Raw genomic sequence first — 20,155 nt, forward strand, 5'->3', positions numbered from 1 at the left:
AGGCTTCTATATTATTGGAGTACAGAAAGATTTCAAACATGTTTTACACATTTAATGTGTATTTGATACTCTTTTATTATATTTGTTTTTGACACATTAAAGTTATACTCCAGAATGATGAGGAAGTTAAATCATTCACCAAGTAGTCAGCCATGAAAAAAAGCAGGGCCTGTGAGTTTTTAGTGGTTAAAGAAGGACAACTTGATTGGGGCGGCCAGTGCATGCTTTTCCCTTCCTTATGACCCAGCAGGTGAGTTAAATGAACCAGAGCTCTCCAAAACAAAGCAGAAACTAGCATAGAATGCAGCTTATTGCACTTACATATCTTGCAGCAGCCATCGTTATATGTCTGAACAGATCCGCCATTCTAAAACAAAATGAAAATACAAATCAAAAAATAATGTGCTCAACATTTTTTCCACAAAGGTTAAGCTGGATACACACAATACGATTTTCTTTAGATTTTTTTCTTTACTACCAAATTCATATAATATGAGGTCAAACCTAAACACTATAAATTTTAATGCAATCAGGCAGGCCCTCACACTACATAGTTGAAGGTAAATCTAAAGGAAATCTAACAACAAAAGTTGTATAGTGTGTATCCAGCTTTATTCTATATTGATAATAATCTGGATTAAAACCTACTTTACCAGCAAATAGACAAATATATCTAGACATCGCTATAGCTTATTTTGCTTAATGAATGGCACTATCAAGCGTTTGATATACTTTGTATTAATTACAACTTTCTGAATTCCAACTGAAGCGGTGCAAAAACATAACAGAATACATATTGGCCTAAATTTATGAAGAAATTTGATTTTTTTAAATTTTTTTATTGAGTATGTTTTAGAACAGAAAGTAAAAAATATTGTTTTTTTTTAAAAAAATTGTCAATTTGTGGGAAAAAAAGGACATACATTTTATTTGGGTACAGCATTGCATGACTGCCAGTTAAAATAATGTAGTGCCTTTTCGCAAAAAGTGGACTGGTCATGAAGTGGGGTAAATCTTCCGGAGGCTAAGCAGTTAAGCATGATGCTAAAGCTGCGCTATTAGGGCAAGTCAGCTCTGCCAGCCTTTGACCACATATGGTATTTCTAAACACAAATTCAGGACTACTGTAGGAACACAGCAGGGTCAATTTGTAAAGACTACTTAGAGCATAGAGTTGCCTGTGCATAACTGTGTAATGGATATAAAAACAGATTCAGCACTTTTGGGAATCATCAAATGCAGAACAGGCTTTTCAGCGATATTTTACAAATATGTTTATTACAATCAAAATATTACACTAGAGTGAAACAGTGCACCCCTTTAAAAAAAAAGTTTAAAAAGCATAAAATATACATACATTGTAGTTACTACATAGCTACACTATCTGTTTAATTGTGTTAGTAAATCATGAAAGCATTTATCTCTGACAACACAAACCTTTAGACATTCACTGTCATTAAAAGGAGGGCAGACAACGCTAGAACTCAGTATCATGGCACCTACTGTAGTCTTTGTGCACTCGTACTTGGTGCAGTTAGAAATCCACGAGTTGCCCACCTGAAAAGAAAATCACTCTTTGTAAAAGACATTAAGTTGCTTCTGAAAGAAAGTTAAAATATCAGAAGGTTTAGAAAAAAACTATGTAGAGGATGTGATGAAAGTACAGATTAATGTCCAGGGGTCATTTTGCCATGCCAAAATAATCATCAAAATATATAACAAAATAATAACGGGAGTTTAGTCATGTTCATTAGACATATAAAACTTTTTTACTTTTTTTCAAATGTATAGTTAATGGTTTAGACAATATTGTATTTAATGTACTATCACAAATAAAATGCCCCCTCCACTACAACCACCGTAGCCCAAATTGCCTTCACTATCACGTGTAGGGGTGACCAAATAAAATGGTTCACTCTCATAAAATAATAATTGATTAAATATAATAAGGGCTAGCCAGGTCTAACATTTAAAGCCCAATCCCAGTTTCAGTTTAAATCAACTAAACACATTCCAGGTGTGCAAAGTCTTAAGCTGGCTACACATTATACAATTTTCTTGTACAACATTCCTTTAGATTTATCAAAACCCAGTGGCGGCTGGTGGAATTTTTTTTGGGGGGTGGCAAACAGTGCAAACAGTTCTCCTTCCCCTGCTCCATGGCTTCTGTCTCCTCCCTTCTCCTTGGCGGCCACTGAGGACGCTTCTCCTCTCGGCCAATCGGGAAACGAGTCTCAGACCCGCGATTTCTGATTGGTGGAGAGGCGATTCAGTGTGAGAATAGGGAATATTCATTCCCTATTCTCACACACCTGGGTGGGCTCGGAGTGCATCCTCAGCTCCCCGAGCCCATCCTATTTTTAAGCCTATTAAAGCCTCTGGCTCTAATCGGTGCTTCAAAAAGCCACCCACCCTGCATTAGAATCGATGCGCCCTGCGTCCTGAAAGGGGCCGGAGGCATAGATGGGGGGTGGCAGCGATGGATAGGGGAGTCGCCTCCCGTGCGTCCATAATGGATGGGCCGCCCCTGTCAAAACCATATAATATGGGGTCAAAACGAAACATTTCCAAATTGTATGCAATCAAGCAGGCCACTGCACTACATAGTTGAAGGCAAATCTAAAGGAAATTTAACAATACAAATTGAATAATGTGTACCCAGCTTTAGAGTTTATTTTCTCAACAAATTTGTCATATCCAGAGTAGAAAAGTCTGTCCCCTGCCAGCTTGCTCTTTTTGGGGAAGCAGTGACCTCATTGCAGAAGTCTGACACGTTTCCTGCTGAATCAGAGCCAGCACTCTCTAATTAGTGGAGAGCATAGGCTTTGCTAATGAAAGAACTACTATGGAAGTCTGACTCAAAAGGGTGTCTTGAACCTCTGCAATGAGAACACTGCTTTTCCACAGACAACAAAGTCTCACTCTGAAGCTTCTGCCAGGGAACCCACTTTTGTATTAAGGCCATGGCTGCTTTAGAAGGAAAACAAACTGACATTGAACCTCTTTTGTTTTGATGCACTTGAAATGTATGTATCTGACAAAAAAAGTTCTGACAAAACAAGAAAGTGTGTTTTAGGCTGAGTTCACACCATTGCGAATTGGATATTCCCTGTTCCCTGCGAATTTGCACAGGAGCCCTGTGCGTCTTTTGATCCGTTTCAGGTCTGAATTCAACCCAAAATTCGGGCTGAAATCAGACCTGAAACGGTGAACCAGGACGCACCGGACCCCTGCTGGGAGCCGCATGCGGCGATGATGTGAACTCAGCCTGAAAGTGCGTTTTAAAAAACTTTACTTGTGGTGTGGCAAACAAGTAAGAATGCATGCCCACGTGAGAAATTAGGTTCAATGCTTGCTGCTTGCAATTTAAAATGTGCCTCTTAATTTTGTCCCCAGATCAAGGAATCCCTAGCTAACATATAGAAATATCACATATCTCAATAAAATAGCCCACAGCCAATGGTTTATGGCCTACAAATTATTCTTAGTTTTCATAAATGCATGTACTCAAGCTTATTCATGTAAGTACTATAACTATGTTTAGCATATCTATTAGCAAATTCATAACAGATATTTACAGTATTTACTTTTGATGGTTCACCCATCCCTTGTTATATATGAATATAACACAGACTGGCCTGAATTTGGACTTCTACTACAATGGAAAAACCAAACGAAGAAGTCTTGCCATGCTGCTATATTTAACAATAACATTTGTATAAATCTGCTACCTTACATACATGCCCTTTAGCTGATTTAGATATACATTGTCTATATTAAGTTCAAGCTAATTTAAAACTGACACCGCATTCACATATTAAGAAAAAGCTGAAAATATTGGTATTTAACAATAGGCTCACCTCAAATATAGTCATTGTTCCATTATCACTGTAGAATGTGCATGAAACATTCTTGCATGATCCACAGCACATCTGATTGTTTGAAGATGGAATATAAGCCTGGTTCTATGTAAGAAATCATATTTAGCAAATTGAATTGTTACAGATCTTTCTCTCACCCCATATGTTGCCTAACATTTATTTTTACCTACAATTCTGTGCATTTGTGTAACGTAGACTGCAAAACATCTGAATCCAGACCAGATGCTCTTTCCCAGGTTAACATACATGGACTTACAAGAAGTTGTTACTTACACTACTTGAATTAAAAAAACAATAATGATTTTTCGGTATGTCTGCATTAACTGATGTTTTATATATTTGTTTGGGGTTCAGCGTAAAGCATTACTGTTATAGTTTTGTCCATGCCAGTGGGCATACATTAAGGCCCCTTTCACATGGGCATTTCGATGATTATCCATTTACATCTGCAAACATCCACAGTCGTTTTTTTAAATAGATCAAAGCCCTATTTTTGTTCCGTTAAAAAAATGTAACGGAGGATAAAAATATGTAAACCGACAACAAGTCAGATTTTGCATCTTTTGTATTGGTTGTTAGCAGTCGGCACTCGCCGGCGTCCTAACAACCAGTGACTCATCTCTGTCCGCCGGTATCCTAACAACCAGTGATCATCAGGATACCCACTGACAACATAAAGTAAAGGAAAGAAAAAAGCAGACTGAATGCAAGTGGGGGGGTGTTGTGTACTGCAGACAAGGAGTGAGGCAGGAGAGGAGAAGAGCAGTGTATACAGTGAGGGGACAGGCTCCCTTACTTGCCAGTAGTTATGGCCATTTCCAGCTTTAAATGTAATTGCTGTCTCTTTTTTTTTTTCCTTTATAGCACCAGAGAAGGAGCTGTCATTCGGCCCCGTCACTGAAGTAAACAAAGGGTTGAGGTCTTAGGTGATGTCACTGGGTGACTCCGCCCCTTTGTTTACTTTAGCAGCGGGTGAATGACAGCTCCTTCTCTAGCGCTATACAGGAAAGAAAAAAAAGAGTCGGCAATTACATTAAAAGCCAACAATGACAGTCAGCGCCGGCAAGGGAGGGAGCCTGTCTGTACACACTGCCCCCTCACTGTATACACTGCTCTTCTCCTCTCCTGCCTCTCTCCTTGCACACACTGCCGCTCGCCCCCTTCCCCCCCCCCAAACCACAAAGAGGACCTGTCCCTATATGCTATCACAGGGGTCTATTGGCCCCCATGTAGCAATAAAATCATAAGTTAGAAAAGACACACACTTAAAAAAATGAGCCTTCCCACCCCCACATATGCAGGCATACATACAAAATGCATACGTTGGGGCGCCTACGTAAAAAAACAGCAATTGGGCTACACATGTTACATATCACCACGCACGCCAGGGTGAACAATTTTAGCACCAGAGCTCATGGGTAATGTTAAACTGATAGGGGCTTTCAAAGCGTAACCTATGGAACATATAGGGTTTTTCCACTGTTTCATGGGTGCACGCAATTATAATGCTTGACACGTTGTGTATTTGCTCGGTGCAACTTCATGTCTCATATTTTACCAAACAAATTGGTAAATTATTGTGTTTGTCTTCCCTAAAATGAACTCTTCTATAAGGCAATCAGATGGAAATGGACCGCCTGTCCGTTTCCATTCGATGCCATCCGATCCGCCAGATGGACCAGATGGCGGCGGGTGTCAACGGACATGTGTCTGCTGACATCCGCCACTCCATAAAAGAGACTGAAGGGTCCGATCAGGTCCGCCCGAAAAACTGACAGGTGGACTTGATTAAATCGTCCGTGTGGGCCTTAAACTGTAATTCATGACTATTAGGATTCATATGGGTCACAAATAAGCCACCTAAAATCTACCAGATATTCTACTGCTGGCCTGGAATATAAGCTGAAATATATCCTGGACATATGGAAATTACATTTGGGGGGTTTAGCCCTTCCTATAACCAATTTATACAACCACTGACCTCTTTGACAAAACAGTAGAGTTATCAGTATGTGATAATGACTATTATTATACTCAGACATGCATTTATGGTCTTCAGTGTCTCTATGGCCATATAAACTAAGCTCTACAGTTTCAAACGTTTCTGTCCATTCTGATCATGGCTTGGTCCTGGTGGTTACAACTGATTAATAATACCTGTAGATAGGCCTTCACGTTTTTTTAGTATACAGAAAATTACATAATCACAATGTAATTTGATGTTTATGGGACCCCCATTGCTCTAACAGTTACAGCATCTAAATGTGGGAGCATTCAAATAAGTAGAGCCAGAGCGGTCTGAATCTTGAAAACAAATACTGCTCCCATGTACAAAAAAGAACCTTTCTTTGTGTATCTAAAGTATCAGCAGGATGATGTAGTGGCTAGGACAGGTCCAGACTTGATGGTCCCAAACTAGGCTTGGTATAGGCAACAGAGTATTCTAGATGACTAGTATGGGTGATCAGCTACTTGGAACATTCACAGTCCTCCCAGCTTTAGAAACAATGGCTCTGCCAGTTGGTGTAGAATACTTTTGTCTTAAACCAAAGTTCTTTGAGTCCAGGTTCACACTGAGCTGCGGGAATGAAGCTGTGCGAGTTCAGCTGAACGATTTCACTCCCGCATGTCAGTCCCGATTTCGGCCACGATTTCAGGTTTCTGCACAGATGTCAATGTAAATTGCAGCCCGAAATCACAAAAAGTAGTACATAAACTACTTTTTGAAATGCAGCAAATGCAAATGAAATGACGCAAATGCAAATGAAATGACGCAAATGCAGCGTCACTCTGATTAGGATGGTGCCATTGTCTGCAATTGCCGCTGATTTGACATGTGACTTGGCAATTAGTAGCTCTGCCTAAGTATAGATCCTGCATTTTGACAAAGTCCACATATTGCCCTGTTCTGGCTGTGTGCCAGTGCTGCCAAAGAAATACAGCCCAGAGCTGCTTTTAAGTAGCTGACAGCATTGTATATTAAACCATGTGATAGGGTAGCAAGTCGTGGGGGCAAAGAAAATTAGCTCAGTCTAAAAATGTATTGTATATGAATACTTACAGCAGCGCATTGTGTTGAACAGTTCACCATTAATATTTCCATGGAATAAAATCCAGTAGTGTGATTTTTTTCATGTAAGCATTCCACAGTGAAGCACATTTCCCCACTCAAATAATGAATCAGTGACTGTCCAGGACGCAACACTGTAACTCCCTGGAATACACACACTTCTTCTTTCTCTAAAAATATAATAACAAAATGTCAAACATGAATTACACTGACTGCAATATTTGACATAGCAGATCTTGTACATATATTGTTTTTGACTTTGACATTTTTATTAGAACTAATGTCATTTTAGGCATAACGATTATTTTCCCCAACAATTTTCAGCATAGCATGCACCCCGTCAAGTAGAAGTGACATCACGTCCATTTGTTGGGAGTGCATGCTTACACCTAGTTGGACTAAAGTGAATCGGCACATCTTGTCTTACTTATACATGGTTGTTTTTCTGATGCTGTCTGGCATAATTGAAAGTGAGTGCATCAAACTTTATTTTAATCTTCTAATAAGCAGATACACTATGGATACTCTCTTTTTCCAATGACACACTATCTTGCCAAAGGTATTAGGATGCCTCAATTTACACACACATGAAATTTAATGGCATCCCAGTCTTAGTCCGTAGGGTTGAATATTTAGTTTGCCCACCCTTTGCAGCTATAACAGCTTTAATTCTTCTGGGAAGGCTGTCCACAAGGTTTAGGAGTGTGTCTATGGGAATACTTGACCGTTCTTCCAGAAGCACATTTGTGAGGTCAAGCACTGATGTTGCACGAGAAGACCTGGCTCGGATGAGGTCAGGACTCTCTGCAGGCCAGTTAGGTTCCTCCACCCCAAATTCACTCATCTATGTCTTTATGGACCTTGCTTTGTCTACTGGTCCAAACCATTTGATGGAGGGGGGATTATGGTGTGGGTTTGCTTTTCAGGGGTTGGGCTTGGTCCCTTAGTTCCAGTGAAATCACCTCTTAAGGCGTCAGCATACCAAGACATTTTGGACAATTTCATGGTCCCAACTTTGTGAGAACAGTTTGGGGATGGCCCCTTCCTGTTCCAATATGACTGCCATCAGTGCACAAAGCAATGTCCATAAAGACATGAATAAGTGATAGAACACCTTTGGGATGAATTAAAGCGGAGGGTGTGAGCCAGGTCTTCTTGTCCAACTCTGTGCCTAAACTCACAAATGCGCTTTGGAAGAATGAGCAAGTTTGAGGTGAACCTTCCAGAGAGGATTATATAATTGTTTGACCTTTTAAAACAAAGCACATTTCAGTACACTGTTGGATGTGGACTGGGATACAGAAAACGATATATCTTTGATTTTGCACAGTGTTTTTTTACAGTATGTTAAGGTATATACTGTATGTGTACATAATTGCAAGGATTTATGTTATGATTTAGATCTATGTATTGATTGGCACAGGCACTGATAGCTGAAAAGTGTCAAAGATATCTGGAGACCATTTTATGTTGATTTCCACATGATATATATTGCCAAATACTTTTTTTAAGTTTTGGATAGAGTTTGGAAGGATTAGAACCTTTGTGGGGCCTTTCTGATATCCAGGGCTCTGTGAGAGAGAATTACAATCACAACAGAATTACTAGACGGGATGTGAGAGAAACTCTGCAACAGGGACACAGACATATAAAAATCTTATAGGGCGTACACACGGTCGGACTTTGTTCGGACATTCCGACAACAAAATCCCTTGTCTTGCATACACACGGTCACACAAAGTTGTCGGAAAATCTGATCGTTCTGAACGCGGTGACGTAAAACACGTACGTCGGGACTATAAACGGGGCAGTGGCCAATAGCTTTCGTCTCTTAATTTATTCTGAGCATGCGTGGCACTTTGTCCGTCGGATTTGTGTACACACGATCGGAATTTCAGACAACGAATTTTGTTGTCGGAAAATTTTATCTCCTGCTCTCCAACTTTGTGTGTCGGAAAATCCGATGGAAAATGTCCGATGGAGCCTACACACGGTCGGAATTTCCGACAACACGCTCCGATCGGACATTTTCCATCGGAAAATCCGACCGTGTGTACGGGGCATTACAGGGGTTTTAGCCTTCCTGTACTCTACTAAAGAAAAGCATTTTTATTCCTATATGATTTTTATTTATAAGATTGCATTTTGTACACTGGCGATGGTTCATGTGGGGATTACAGCAATGGATTTCCACGATTGTCATTCAACATCATCCCTGGCATTTGCTGCCCCAAGGCACATATTTTGGACTTTTAAGTTTTCACAGGTTTTTGCCTTTGAAAACTTTGCTTATTGTGCTGCTTAATAATAGGGTTGTGTGTGATTCCGCGCAAAGAAATGTACAAGGCAGATAAAGACTTTAAGAAAGAACTGCTGCCCCTACAAAAATACTGCCACCTGAATGGAGCACAGATAAATTGATTGGGAAGGGTATAGGTGTGGCGCTGTTCCACTTGGAGAAATATTAAAGTGCTTGAAGTGAATAAAGTGCTAAAAAGTTCCCAATGAAACAATATATAAATGTGTATGACAACTTTTGCCTATAATTAAAGTGATTTGTGCTAGTGTTAACACCCTCTGCAGAGTGCAACACTCAAAAAAGGGTTTGAATGCCTTCAGGGTAATGGTGATATGTGCTGATGGCGTGTATAATAAATACAACCTCTAATGCCGTGTACACACAAGTAGACTTTCGACTGAGGACTTTTTGACGGACTTTCGACGGAGTTCCGACGCAACGGACTTGCCTACACACGATCACACCAAAGTCCGACTGATTCGGACGTGATAATGTACGACCGGACTAGAATAAGGACGTTCATAGCCAGTAGCCAATAGCTGCCCTTGCGGCGTTGTTTGTCCGTCGGACTAGCATACTGACAAACGGATTTTTCGACTGGACTCGAGTCCGTCGGAAAGATTTGAAACATGTTCTATTTCTATAGTCCTTCTGATTTTTTCGACAGCAAAGGTCCGATGAAGCCCACACATGATTGAATTGACGGAGGATTCGTTCCGTCGGACCTTTGCTGTCAAAAAGTCCAGTCGTGTGTACACGGCATAAGTGCTCTTACTCCTGCTATTCGTTCCGCAAGTGTTGAATGTGAGAGGGTTTGACCCCCTGCTAGTTTATGTAAAAATTTTAGTTGTATAAGCTATTATTATCAACATACCATTTTAAGGAACAATAAACAATTTAAAGAAAAAATATATAATCCACAAAAAAAATAAAAAGTATAAACAATATTTTTCGCATTAAGTGCGGTAATAAACAAAAACAAAGAAAGTGACTTGTGCTTGTTAAAAAGTGTCCAGTGCTTTGCAGAAATGCTTTTTCTTATCTTCTTAAGTGAGTGATAATGGTGTTGTGATCTTATCCGTGCTCCTATTATGAATGCACTCACCAAATAGCCTTACCCCTAAGGGTACTGCGCAGCCACAGTATATGCCACTGTGTAGCACTCTTGAGATGCTTAATCTGTATTTTGCTATTAGCGTTCCACCCATTTACCATATAGAGAAGAGAAGAATGCCCATAGCATAATTCCGTTTTATAAACTATTTATTTGTATTAAAATAGGAGACATACTCACATTTGGTTAAAAAGTTACAAGCATGTAATGAAAACACAAGCACCGTGAAACAATCCTATCTATGGCCCTGACCGGAAGTGAGGCAAAGTTGTTCTGTAACTCCGCCCAACGCGTTTTGGCATTCGAGATGTCATCTTATTGTGCTGCTTGGCACTATTACTTTTTTTATTTTGAGTGTGAGTTCTTTTTTGGAGGGGGTATGTTTAATTCAGGTTATTTCATTGGTGTCCACGTTTAATTCTTTTCACACCAGATTCACACTAGTAATACTTGTTCAGGTGTTCTTTCAAACTTTTAGCTCATTCAGCAGGAGTCAAACTTCACATATAGTAGCGGGTTTTTCTCCCACTACTGTACTGTATATGACAGCTTCCTTCCTCTGCTGTCAGTGGTTGTTAAGGAAGTGGCAGATGCCCAGCCCCATACATTTACTGGTTGGGAATCCCCAGCCAATTGAAGAGAGTGGCCAGGGATAGTTTAAACAAAAATGCAGAAGGTTCCCCCCATAATTCATATCTGGCCCTTCAGGGCTTGTATGGATTTTAAGAGGGAACCCCATGCATAAATCAAGAAAAATGTGTGGGGTCTCCCTTCAAAAATTCACCCCACTATGTAAACCTCAATCACATGGGGGGCAGTATCTGGGGGCCCTCTTGTTTTTAAAGGTGGAATTCCAGATTCCAATAAACCCTATCCTACAGACACCCCGACTACAGGCCAGGGTTTTTGGGAAGTGGTTCTTGTCCTGCTAACAAGGGGACAATGTGATATGCCAGGGGGCCCCTTCATGTTGAGGGCATGTGGTCTGGTATGGTTCAGAAGGAGGGCAGCATGCTCGTTGTCCCCTTTCCTGGCCAGCCAGGCTATATGCTGAGATAAGGATCAGGTGTGGATTTTTTAGGGGACCTAAAATGCTTTTATTCTTGACTTTTGTATGGGGTTCTCCCACAACATCCATACCAGAAGCCCAAAATGTCTGGTATAGAATTTGGAGGGGGCTCACACCATTTTTTTAAAAAAATGTTCATAACAGACCGTAGGGCCTGGTATGGATTATGGTGGGAACCCCACTCTGTTTTTTCTGTGTGTGTGTGTAGGGGGGGGGGTCCTCCTTTGACATCTATACCAAACCCACATCTAGGATAAGGGTCTTGTACAGATGAAGGGAATGCTGGCCGCTTTGTTTACAAACAGATGTAAGCGCCCAAAGCTGTCATTTGCCTGCAATTTAAAATAATTTTTTTCTTTGCTGTAGTAGGTTGAATACATCATACAGATGAGCCACTTCAAAGGAAGGTTAGGAGTATTCCCCAGGCATGTTATTTAAAGGAATGTTGCCCTTGCTGCTCCCTGCCAAATTCATTTTTAAAAAATGTTATTACATCGGTACTTTTCCCCCAGGACAGTTCACAGTCACCCATGTCATTTGATAAATGAACGTTGCTTCTTATCCTGGATGATGGCCATTATTGGTTTTTAACACTCGGCTCCCACTGACTTCAAAAGGGTTTGGATCTAGCATCAGAACTAAAAGTCTTTACCCTTATTAGTCCTTCTAAGCATGCTGGCCATAGTTCAAAAGCCATGCAGTGCATTATGGTTTTAAAAAAATTCCCCCATGGGTGAATCTGCACAATAATGCACCAGGACTGCAAACCCCAGGAACCCACAGAATTCACAATGAACCCATGGGAACAATGAACCCAAACCTTATCCTTAGTTCTGAGTAATCAGGGTACCAAAAACAGGTAACTTATTAGGCTGGTCTGGATCTTCACATCTGGGCTGCAGAGCTCAATATAACTTTAGATACCGGCTGCTCAATGACCTACCACCTTTTTGTATTTCTCTTACACAAAGCAAAGCAAGTAAAAATAAATCAAATACCACAAATATAGTGAGTACATCCACAAGCACTATGCCAGTCTGCATCAATCTTCCGATATTCTCCCTGTTTGAAGCAAAAAGTATTTTCTTAGTTGCATTTAATGTTAACATATAAAAATGTTATTTCTATGAACAAATTCATTATTTTCTCTAGAATAATATGTGTATTAAGAAAGATGTACAATATCATTGAAATATAAGCACACACAGGTAGTTATTGAGTTTTAAATGTATCCTTTAGGCCTCATGCACACAGGGCGTCTGTTTAGCCCCTCTGAACAACAGAACTCCTGGTAGGAGCAAAGCTGCTTAAAAAACATGCCCAAGCAGTGTATTGCACACGCGTTTAGATGAATTTAAGCGCATTTAGGTGCATGGCGCTTTTGAGCGGTGACAGATTTCCATGGCCATATTCATTTATTCTGGCCACTGGAATGCATTCATGCTCTAATGCGCCTAAACACATCTAGCGTTTAGGCGCATTGCACTTATTTTTTTGCTCCTCATTTTCTCTCCTGAATGTGATTTTGGACACATAGGTTAACATAGAGGTGCCTATACAGGATGGAAGAAAAAAAACAGCAAACACTTGAAATATATATATATATATATATATATACATATATATACTGTATATATATATATATATATATATATATATATATATATATATATATATATATATATGTGTTAGGTAAATGCATGAATACATATAAATGTATTCAATATACTGATAATGTTCCATATAAAATGTTCACCTGTTAGGTAATTATTTAAACCTAAGGTGTGTTCTTATAGTCAGATGCTAACGTGTTTTGCTACAGGAAATTTAAACTTGTGTTTTAGACTTATGTTTTTATTTTTAAGCTGAAATTAAGGCAAACCGCTAAATATGCAGGAGAAATATACACATATGTGAACTGTATTCACTCCAGCTAGTGGCCAAATGTGGTATTTTCTGTTTGAAATCAAAGATTTACATTTAAACAACCAATTTACATTCTATTTTTGCCCCACTCACACAGAACGAATGTACATGCATTTTCACAGGATGAGTGAACTTCAGACAAATATAAAAGACACAAATTAAAGCAGCTCTGTAATTATTAATACATGAATAAATATATTTTTAAGCAAGCAATGTAAGTATATGAATTTGACCTACTACAAGACTCTTATGCCGCGTACACACGGTCGGACTTTTCGGCTACAAAAGTCCGACAGCCCATCCGACAGACTTTTGACAGACTTTTGGCGGACTTGCGGCGGACTTTATAACGAACGGACTTAACTACATACGATCACACAAAAGTCAGACGGATTCGTACGTGATGACATTTGACCGGACTAAAATGAGGAAGTTGATAGCCAGTAGCCAATAGCTGCCCTAGCGTGGGTTTTTGTCCGTCGGACTAGCATACAGATGAGCGGATTTCTGGGTCTGGCGGAGTTACGACGTAAAGATTTGAAGCATGTTCCAAATCTAAAGTCTGTCAGATTTGCGACTGGAAAAGTCCGCTGAAGGTCCGGTGAAGCCCACACACAGTCAGATTGTCCACCGGATTTGGTCCGTCGGCGTCCGTCGGACCAGTCCGGTCGAAAAGTCCGACCGTGTGTACGCGCCATTACAACCCACTTTTCAGCAAAGTTCAGGCTGGGGGAAAGAGAAGTAGCACAAGGAGCCAGTGATTTGTACCACACTGTGCTAACAAGGAGCATGCTGATAGAAGGAGAGCAGAGTGACAGAGAGGTGACCTTATCAGTCTTCTCATTTAACTGTCCAGTTGTAAGCAGAGAAAGAAACAGGGCCCAAAAGAGGTACTTACCTGCAACAGATAGAAATCAGATCTTTTACCCTGCCAAACAGGGATGTGTGGTATGGAGGAGCTATGTATATCTCAGGACTGCATGGGCATACATACATACAGTGGTGTATTTAGGTTTTGTGCTGCCCTAGGCCTGACTAAGCTCGCGCACCCCCTAATTTAACTATGACCCACCCATTCCTGTCAAGGCCACACCCCTTCCTTTTTAAGATCCGCCCTGTCATCTTCATGGGAGGACAGAGGGACGCCACGGGAAGAGGACAAAGGGACGCCGCGGGAGGAGGACAGTGAGCGATACAGCATCTTTTCATTTGGGGGTAAGGGGATATGTGCTGGGTGCTTTGGGAGGCTCTTGCACTGAAGTCGTATCCCTCCTCTGTGGCTCCTCCTCCTCCTGGCAGTGTACTGAGTGTGTGGCTGACAGTGGGGAGAGAGGTGTCGGCTGCTACGGAAAGCCCATCGCCGCTTGTGGGACTCCGGGCGGCAGATGTCCTGGGTGCCCACGCTGGCGCATCCCTGTCTGGCCAGTTACAGAAACTCAGTGCCGTAACTTGTTGTGGGCTCTGGGACAGTGGCGTCACTAGGGTTGGCCTAGAGGATATCAGGTTAGGTACTTCCTAATGGCTCAGTTCCTGGGAACAGTAATGGATAATGGCCAACAGGCTCTCTTACCAGACCCGGTGAAACTGGAACAGTGATCCCTCCGGCTGGATGTTCACTCACTCTGGGTTGCCCAGGCCAACTCTAGTCAGTAGTGTAGCACCTCTACCCTGGCAGTGGCTTCATCTTTCTCCCCCTCTGGTGGTGGTGCGGGTACAGCGTGGCTCTCTGGTGGTGCGGGTACAGTGTGGCTCTCTGGTGGTGCGGGTACAGCGTGGCTCTCTGGTGGTGCGGGTACAGCGTGGCTCTCTGGTGGTGCGGGTACAGCGTGGCTCTCTGGTGGTGCGGGTACAGCGTGGCTCTCTGGTGGTGCGGGTACAGCATGGCTCTCTGGTGGTGCGGGTACAGCATGGCTCTCTGGTGGTGCGGGTACAGCGTGGTTCTGGTGGTGCGGGTACAGCGTGGTTTTGGTGTTGCGGGAACAACGTGGCTCTCTGGTGGTGCGGGAACAGCGTGGCTCTCTCTCTGGTGGTGCGTGGCTCCCTCTCTGGTGGTGCGGGTACAGCGTGGCTCTCTGGTGGTGCGGGTACAGCGTGGCTCTGGTGGTGCGGGTACAGCGTGGCTCTGGTGGTGCGGGTACAGCGTGGCTTTCTGGTGGTGCGGGTACAGCGTGGCTTTGGTGGTGCGGGTACAGCGTGGCTCTGGTGGTGCGGGTACAGCGTGGCGCTCTGGTGGTGCGGGTACAGCGTGGCTTTGGTGGTGCGGGTACAGCGTGGCTCTGGTGGTGCGGGTACAGCGTGGCGCTCTGGTGGTGCGGGTACAGCGTGGCTTTCTGGTGGTGCGGGTACAGCGTGGCTTTCTGGTGGTGCGGGTACAGTGTGGCTCTGGTGGTGCGGGTACAGCGTGGCTCTGGTGGTACGGGTACAGTGTGGCTCTCTGGTGGTGCGGGTATAGCATGGCTCTCTGGTGGTGCGGGTATAGCGTGGCTCCCTATCTGGCTTCCCCCAGCACAGTACTCTCTTTTTCTCCTCCTGTAACCCCCCCAGCAGAGTGCATGCATGCTGGGGGCTGTAGCATGATGTCTGTGGACACACAGGGCTGCCATTCTTCAGGGATTACTCTTCCCATGATGCCCCCAGAGTCTTCTGATTGGCCCTCTGCTGTGGCCAATTATGGGGTGAGAAACAGCGGGGAGGAAGCTGGGCAGCGGCATGGCAAAACCAATTAGAGCCGCTCTCTCTCTCTTCTCTCTTCAGCTGACAGAAAGAGGAGGGGGGGCGAGCGGGGGAGATACACAGACAACCCGCATCTCTCCTCTCCCTGTCACAGCTGCTCCATTTACCAGAGAACTCCCCCGCTCGCCCCCCTCCCCTTTCTGTCAGCTGAACGGAGAAGAGAGAAGAAAGAGAGAGAGCGGCTCTAATTGATTTTGCCGTGCCGCCGCCCAGCTTCCTCCCTGCTGTTTCTCTCCCCATGATTGGCCAGAGCAGAGAGAGAGAATCACAGCTTTATGGGGGCGGCTTGACAGCTCCTGATTTAACTGCTTCCTGGCCTCATCTGCAGCCGCGAGGCCACTGCACTCCCAAGCTGTACTCTCTTGATGTGCCCTGCTGTGCGGGATGGAGCGGGTGCCGTTTTTGTGTGTGTGTGGGGGGGGGGGGGGGCGGCCTTTTTGCCGCCCCCCACAAAGTGCCGCCCTAGGCCTGGGCCTTGTTGGCCTAGGCCAAAACACAGCACTGCATACATATACATTTTTTGGCAAGTAAAAAAGCTCCCTTATAGAGTATAAATTTCATCTGTGTATTTAGCTGTTTTCCTGGACTTCAGCTTTAAAATAATCACCCAAGTTACATAGAGGTGCAATTGTATAGACTAAAATTCACAAACTACACTATAAATGTTATATTCTTACCAGAGAACATTCAACATTGGTCACATTTGTGCAGTCACATTCTGTAAAAAAATGTAAGTCAATTGTTAAATTTGAGTAAATATTGCATGCATCCCATGCAAACGGGTTAGCTTACTAAAGGCAAATAAGTTGTTCACTTTGCAAGGAAATGGTCCCTTAGCATACTGAATGAGGTGAACCTCTGCTGACTTTTATCATCCAATCATGCAAGCAAAATGTCCATGTAAAGTGAACAGCCTATTTGCTTTTAGTAAATCAACCCAAGAATTGCAACACAGCATAAATGTTTTAGATGTTTTTTTTTTCAGGTGTTCTATACATGTTTAGGACAAAATGATTCTGCATTCAATGTAAAATACTACACAACTAGTGCAATAAAAATAGCAATATAAATAAATATTTGACTAGATACTCTAGACCACAGGTGTCAAACACAAGGCCCGCGGGCCGAATCCGGCCCTCCAGGCCATTTCATGTGGCCCTCGAACCTCTCCTGCAGCTGCAGGAGAGCTCCAGCCCTCCTCTGGTCCTCCTCCAGACCCTTACTTTCTGCTTTCAAGCAATGCATCCAGCTTCTTCCCAGCAGCAACATAAGGAAAGGGGGGAGCACTGTGATGTAAGGGAGAGTGGGGGACTCAGCTTCTGATGGTGGGGTGGCTCTTGCTTTTCTAATGTAAGGGGAGGGGATGCACTGGACATCTAATCCTACAGATACAACCTTTTGAGGGCAATCATAATGCTGATGCGGCCCACAATGAAATTGAGTTTGACACCCCTGCTCTAGACATATAAACTAACTGCACTTTTTTATAGCCCAAACACATTTAGATTTTACATACAAGGTGTACATGTGATTATAAATGGAAAACAAGACTACAGAAATCAGCTAAGAACAGTTGACATGGAACTGAACACATAAGGAAGGCAGTTTTCAACCCTTAAGATGAGCCAATTATATTCAGCAGTCCAACATACCACACCAGGCCTTTGGGCTGCCTAAAGGGTCTACATCAGGGGTAGGCAACCTCATCCCTTCAACTGTGGTGAAAAAAAAAGTCCCATGAGACATTGCAAGACCCTGACAATCACAGGCATGACTCCTAGAGGCAGAGGCATGATGGGATTTGTAGTTTCACCACATCTGGAGTGCAGAGGTTGCCTACCCCTGGTCTAAACCATACAGCCAAATAAAAGGCTGACAACACTGCCGTTAATTGACAGGCAGTGGTTTATTATTGTCATCCCAAAACAGAGAGTGATGTTACTTGTTACTTGCTGGGTATAAAACTGTGCAACAGATTCACAAAAAAAAAATACAAAAATGATTACGAAAACTGCATACAGTAAGGGGTAATGCCAAAAATACAGAAACATAGATTTAGGGGTTGATTTAATAAAGGCAAATAGACTGTTCACTTTGCAAGTGCAGTTGCACTCTGCAAGGACATTTGCTCCAGAGTTTAGTAAATGTGGAACTTTGCTTTGCAAGGATATTCAGTCACATGCAAGGAAAATAAAAAACTGCATTTTTTGCTTGCACATGATTGGATGATATAAGTCAGCAGAGCTTCCCTTCATTTACTAAACTCTGGAGCAGAGTGCAACACACATATTGGGGTTGATTTACTAAAGGCAACTAGACTGTGCACTTTGCAAAGTGCAGTTGCACTCTGCAAGTGCAATTGCTCCAGAGCTTAGTAAATGAGGTAAGGCTTCACTTTGCAAAGAATGCCCAATCACATACAAGGAAAAGAAAAAAAAAACAGCATTTTTGCTTGCACATGATTGGATGATGGAAGTCAGCAGAGCTTTTGCTCATTTACTAAGCGCTGAAGCACCTTCTCTTGCAGAGTGCAACTGCACTTTGCAAAGTGCACAGTCAATTTGCCTTTAGTAAATCAACCCCATTGTCTTTAGTAGAGAAACCCCATTGAATATATATACACTTTATTGGGTACATTTATAAAGAAGTGGATTTGTCTTTTACCAAACATTCACTGGGGGTGAATCAACCATTGTCATTTAAAACACATGCACAGGGAAGATTCAACTGCACTGAATGTATGGTGAATGTGAGAGTCACTGCTGTATAAATATCCTGCTATGCATTTTTCATTGTGTTTGTGTTCTCACCAGTTGATCCTGATTCCTCCTACGATCAGCTTACACCCAAATGAGCCTGAACTTGTATATGTTTGAAGTATGGCAATTGTTAGCTCCTGTAGGGGCCAAGGGCTGCTATGAATGGTTTTGCCTACAATGTGAAGTGCTTTGGGATATCTCAAGGCTATACAAATATATACTAACATGTACAAATGTAAATTGTGTTATTTAGCCCAGGTGTACACTGACATCTGCGGGTTTCTGCACAGATGTCAATGTAAATCGCAACCTGAAATCGCAAAAAGTAGTACAGAAACTACTTTTTGAAACCAGTGCAGCGACACAGATGCAGCGTTGCACCGATTAGGACGGTGTCATTGACGGGAATTGCAGCCGATTTGGCAAAACACTCCAGTGTGAACCAGGGCTACCATGTTTATTTATTTATATTCAACTTAATATCCTGTATGCAAACCAATATTTCACTGTATGTATTAGACAAAAAGCAAATCGTTTCATACTGACCACAATACCAGCCTGGACAACAAGATCCATCTATCCTCTTTTTAGCCAGCCGTGTCTCAGGCATACAGGAAGGCTGTGATGTAGGACAAAGGTTCTCTTCACACACTACGTAGAACAAAAAATAAAATATGATGAACAGTAGCTGCATTGAAAAGAAATGTATCTTCTGTTCATAAAACAGAAACCAAATACATTTTCAATTTAATCTTACCACAGGTATAATGAGGGCAGCACTGGTTTGTGGTGTTCAAATCAACAGTAAGGATCTCTCCTTCTCTGCAAACGGGAACAGGTTCTGTACAGGATTCACAAACTACATGTGTACAATAAATGATTATTATATTTTTGGAAATTATTTTAATTCAGCAAATACTAATTTTTATGAAAATACTCAGAAGGGACAGGCTTAAAATGTTGGATAATACCCATCTCTGCCTCTTCTGTTTGTGGTGTACTGACAGACCTGGATCTGTCAACTGACAGATCCATTTCCATGATACCTCCCAGTCTCCTTTTTACAAAATAGTTCTAGGCATGCAGATCCTCACAGGCAACCCACATTATAAGGGTTGAACTACTTTTCTCCACAACTTCTCTTTCTGTTTAAAACATTTCACATTCAAGCAAGTCTTATACAATGGTTTACTGGTTATGCTCAAATAATTCTGTAGCTTGGCCCATGTTAGGTCTGGACTCATATATGGTGGTTTGCTTTGTAAGATTAGCAGTGATCAATGAGCATTTCTGCTTCCCAGTCA

General features: G+C 42.2%; 1 protein-coding gene across 1 annotated transcript in view; it reads right to left on the minus strand.

Moving 5' to 3' along the window:
• The window catches only part of OTOGL (otogelin like), a 202,821-nt gene that overhangs the window by 11,883 nt on the left and 170,783 nt on the right, over positions 1 to 20,155 (minus strand). The window contains exons 34-41 of the mRNA XM_073620249.1: positions 19,609 to 19,710; positions 19,398 to 19,502; positions 16,770 to 16,810; positions 12,432 to 12,495; positions 6,943 to 7,121; positions 3,861 to 3,965; positions 1,438 to 1,557; positions 322 to 367 (exon numbers count right to left, since the gene is read on the minus strand). Coding sequence (XP_073476350.1) covers positions 322 to 367; positions 1,438 to 1,557; positions 3,861 to 3,965; positions 6,943 to 7,121; positions 12,432 to 12,495; positions 16,770 to 16,810; positions 19,398 to 19,502; positions 19,609 to 19,710 — 762 coding nt within the window. The remainder of the gene's footprint in view (positions 1 to 321; positions 368 to 1,437; positions 1,558 to 3,860; positions 3,966 to 6,942; positions 7,122 to 12,431; positions 12,496 to 16,769; positions 16,811 to 19,397; positions 19,503 to 19,608; positions 19,711 to 20,155) is intronic.

Source organism: Aquarana catesbeiana, linkage group LG03, assembly GCF_042186555.1.
Source record: "Aquarana catesbeiana isolate 2022-GZ linkage group LG03, ASM4218655v1, whole genome shotgun sequence".
In the NCBI taxonomy this organism is placed as follows: Eukaryota; Metazoa; Chordata; class Amphibia; order Anura; family Ranidae; genus Aquarana; species Aquarana catesbeiana.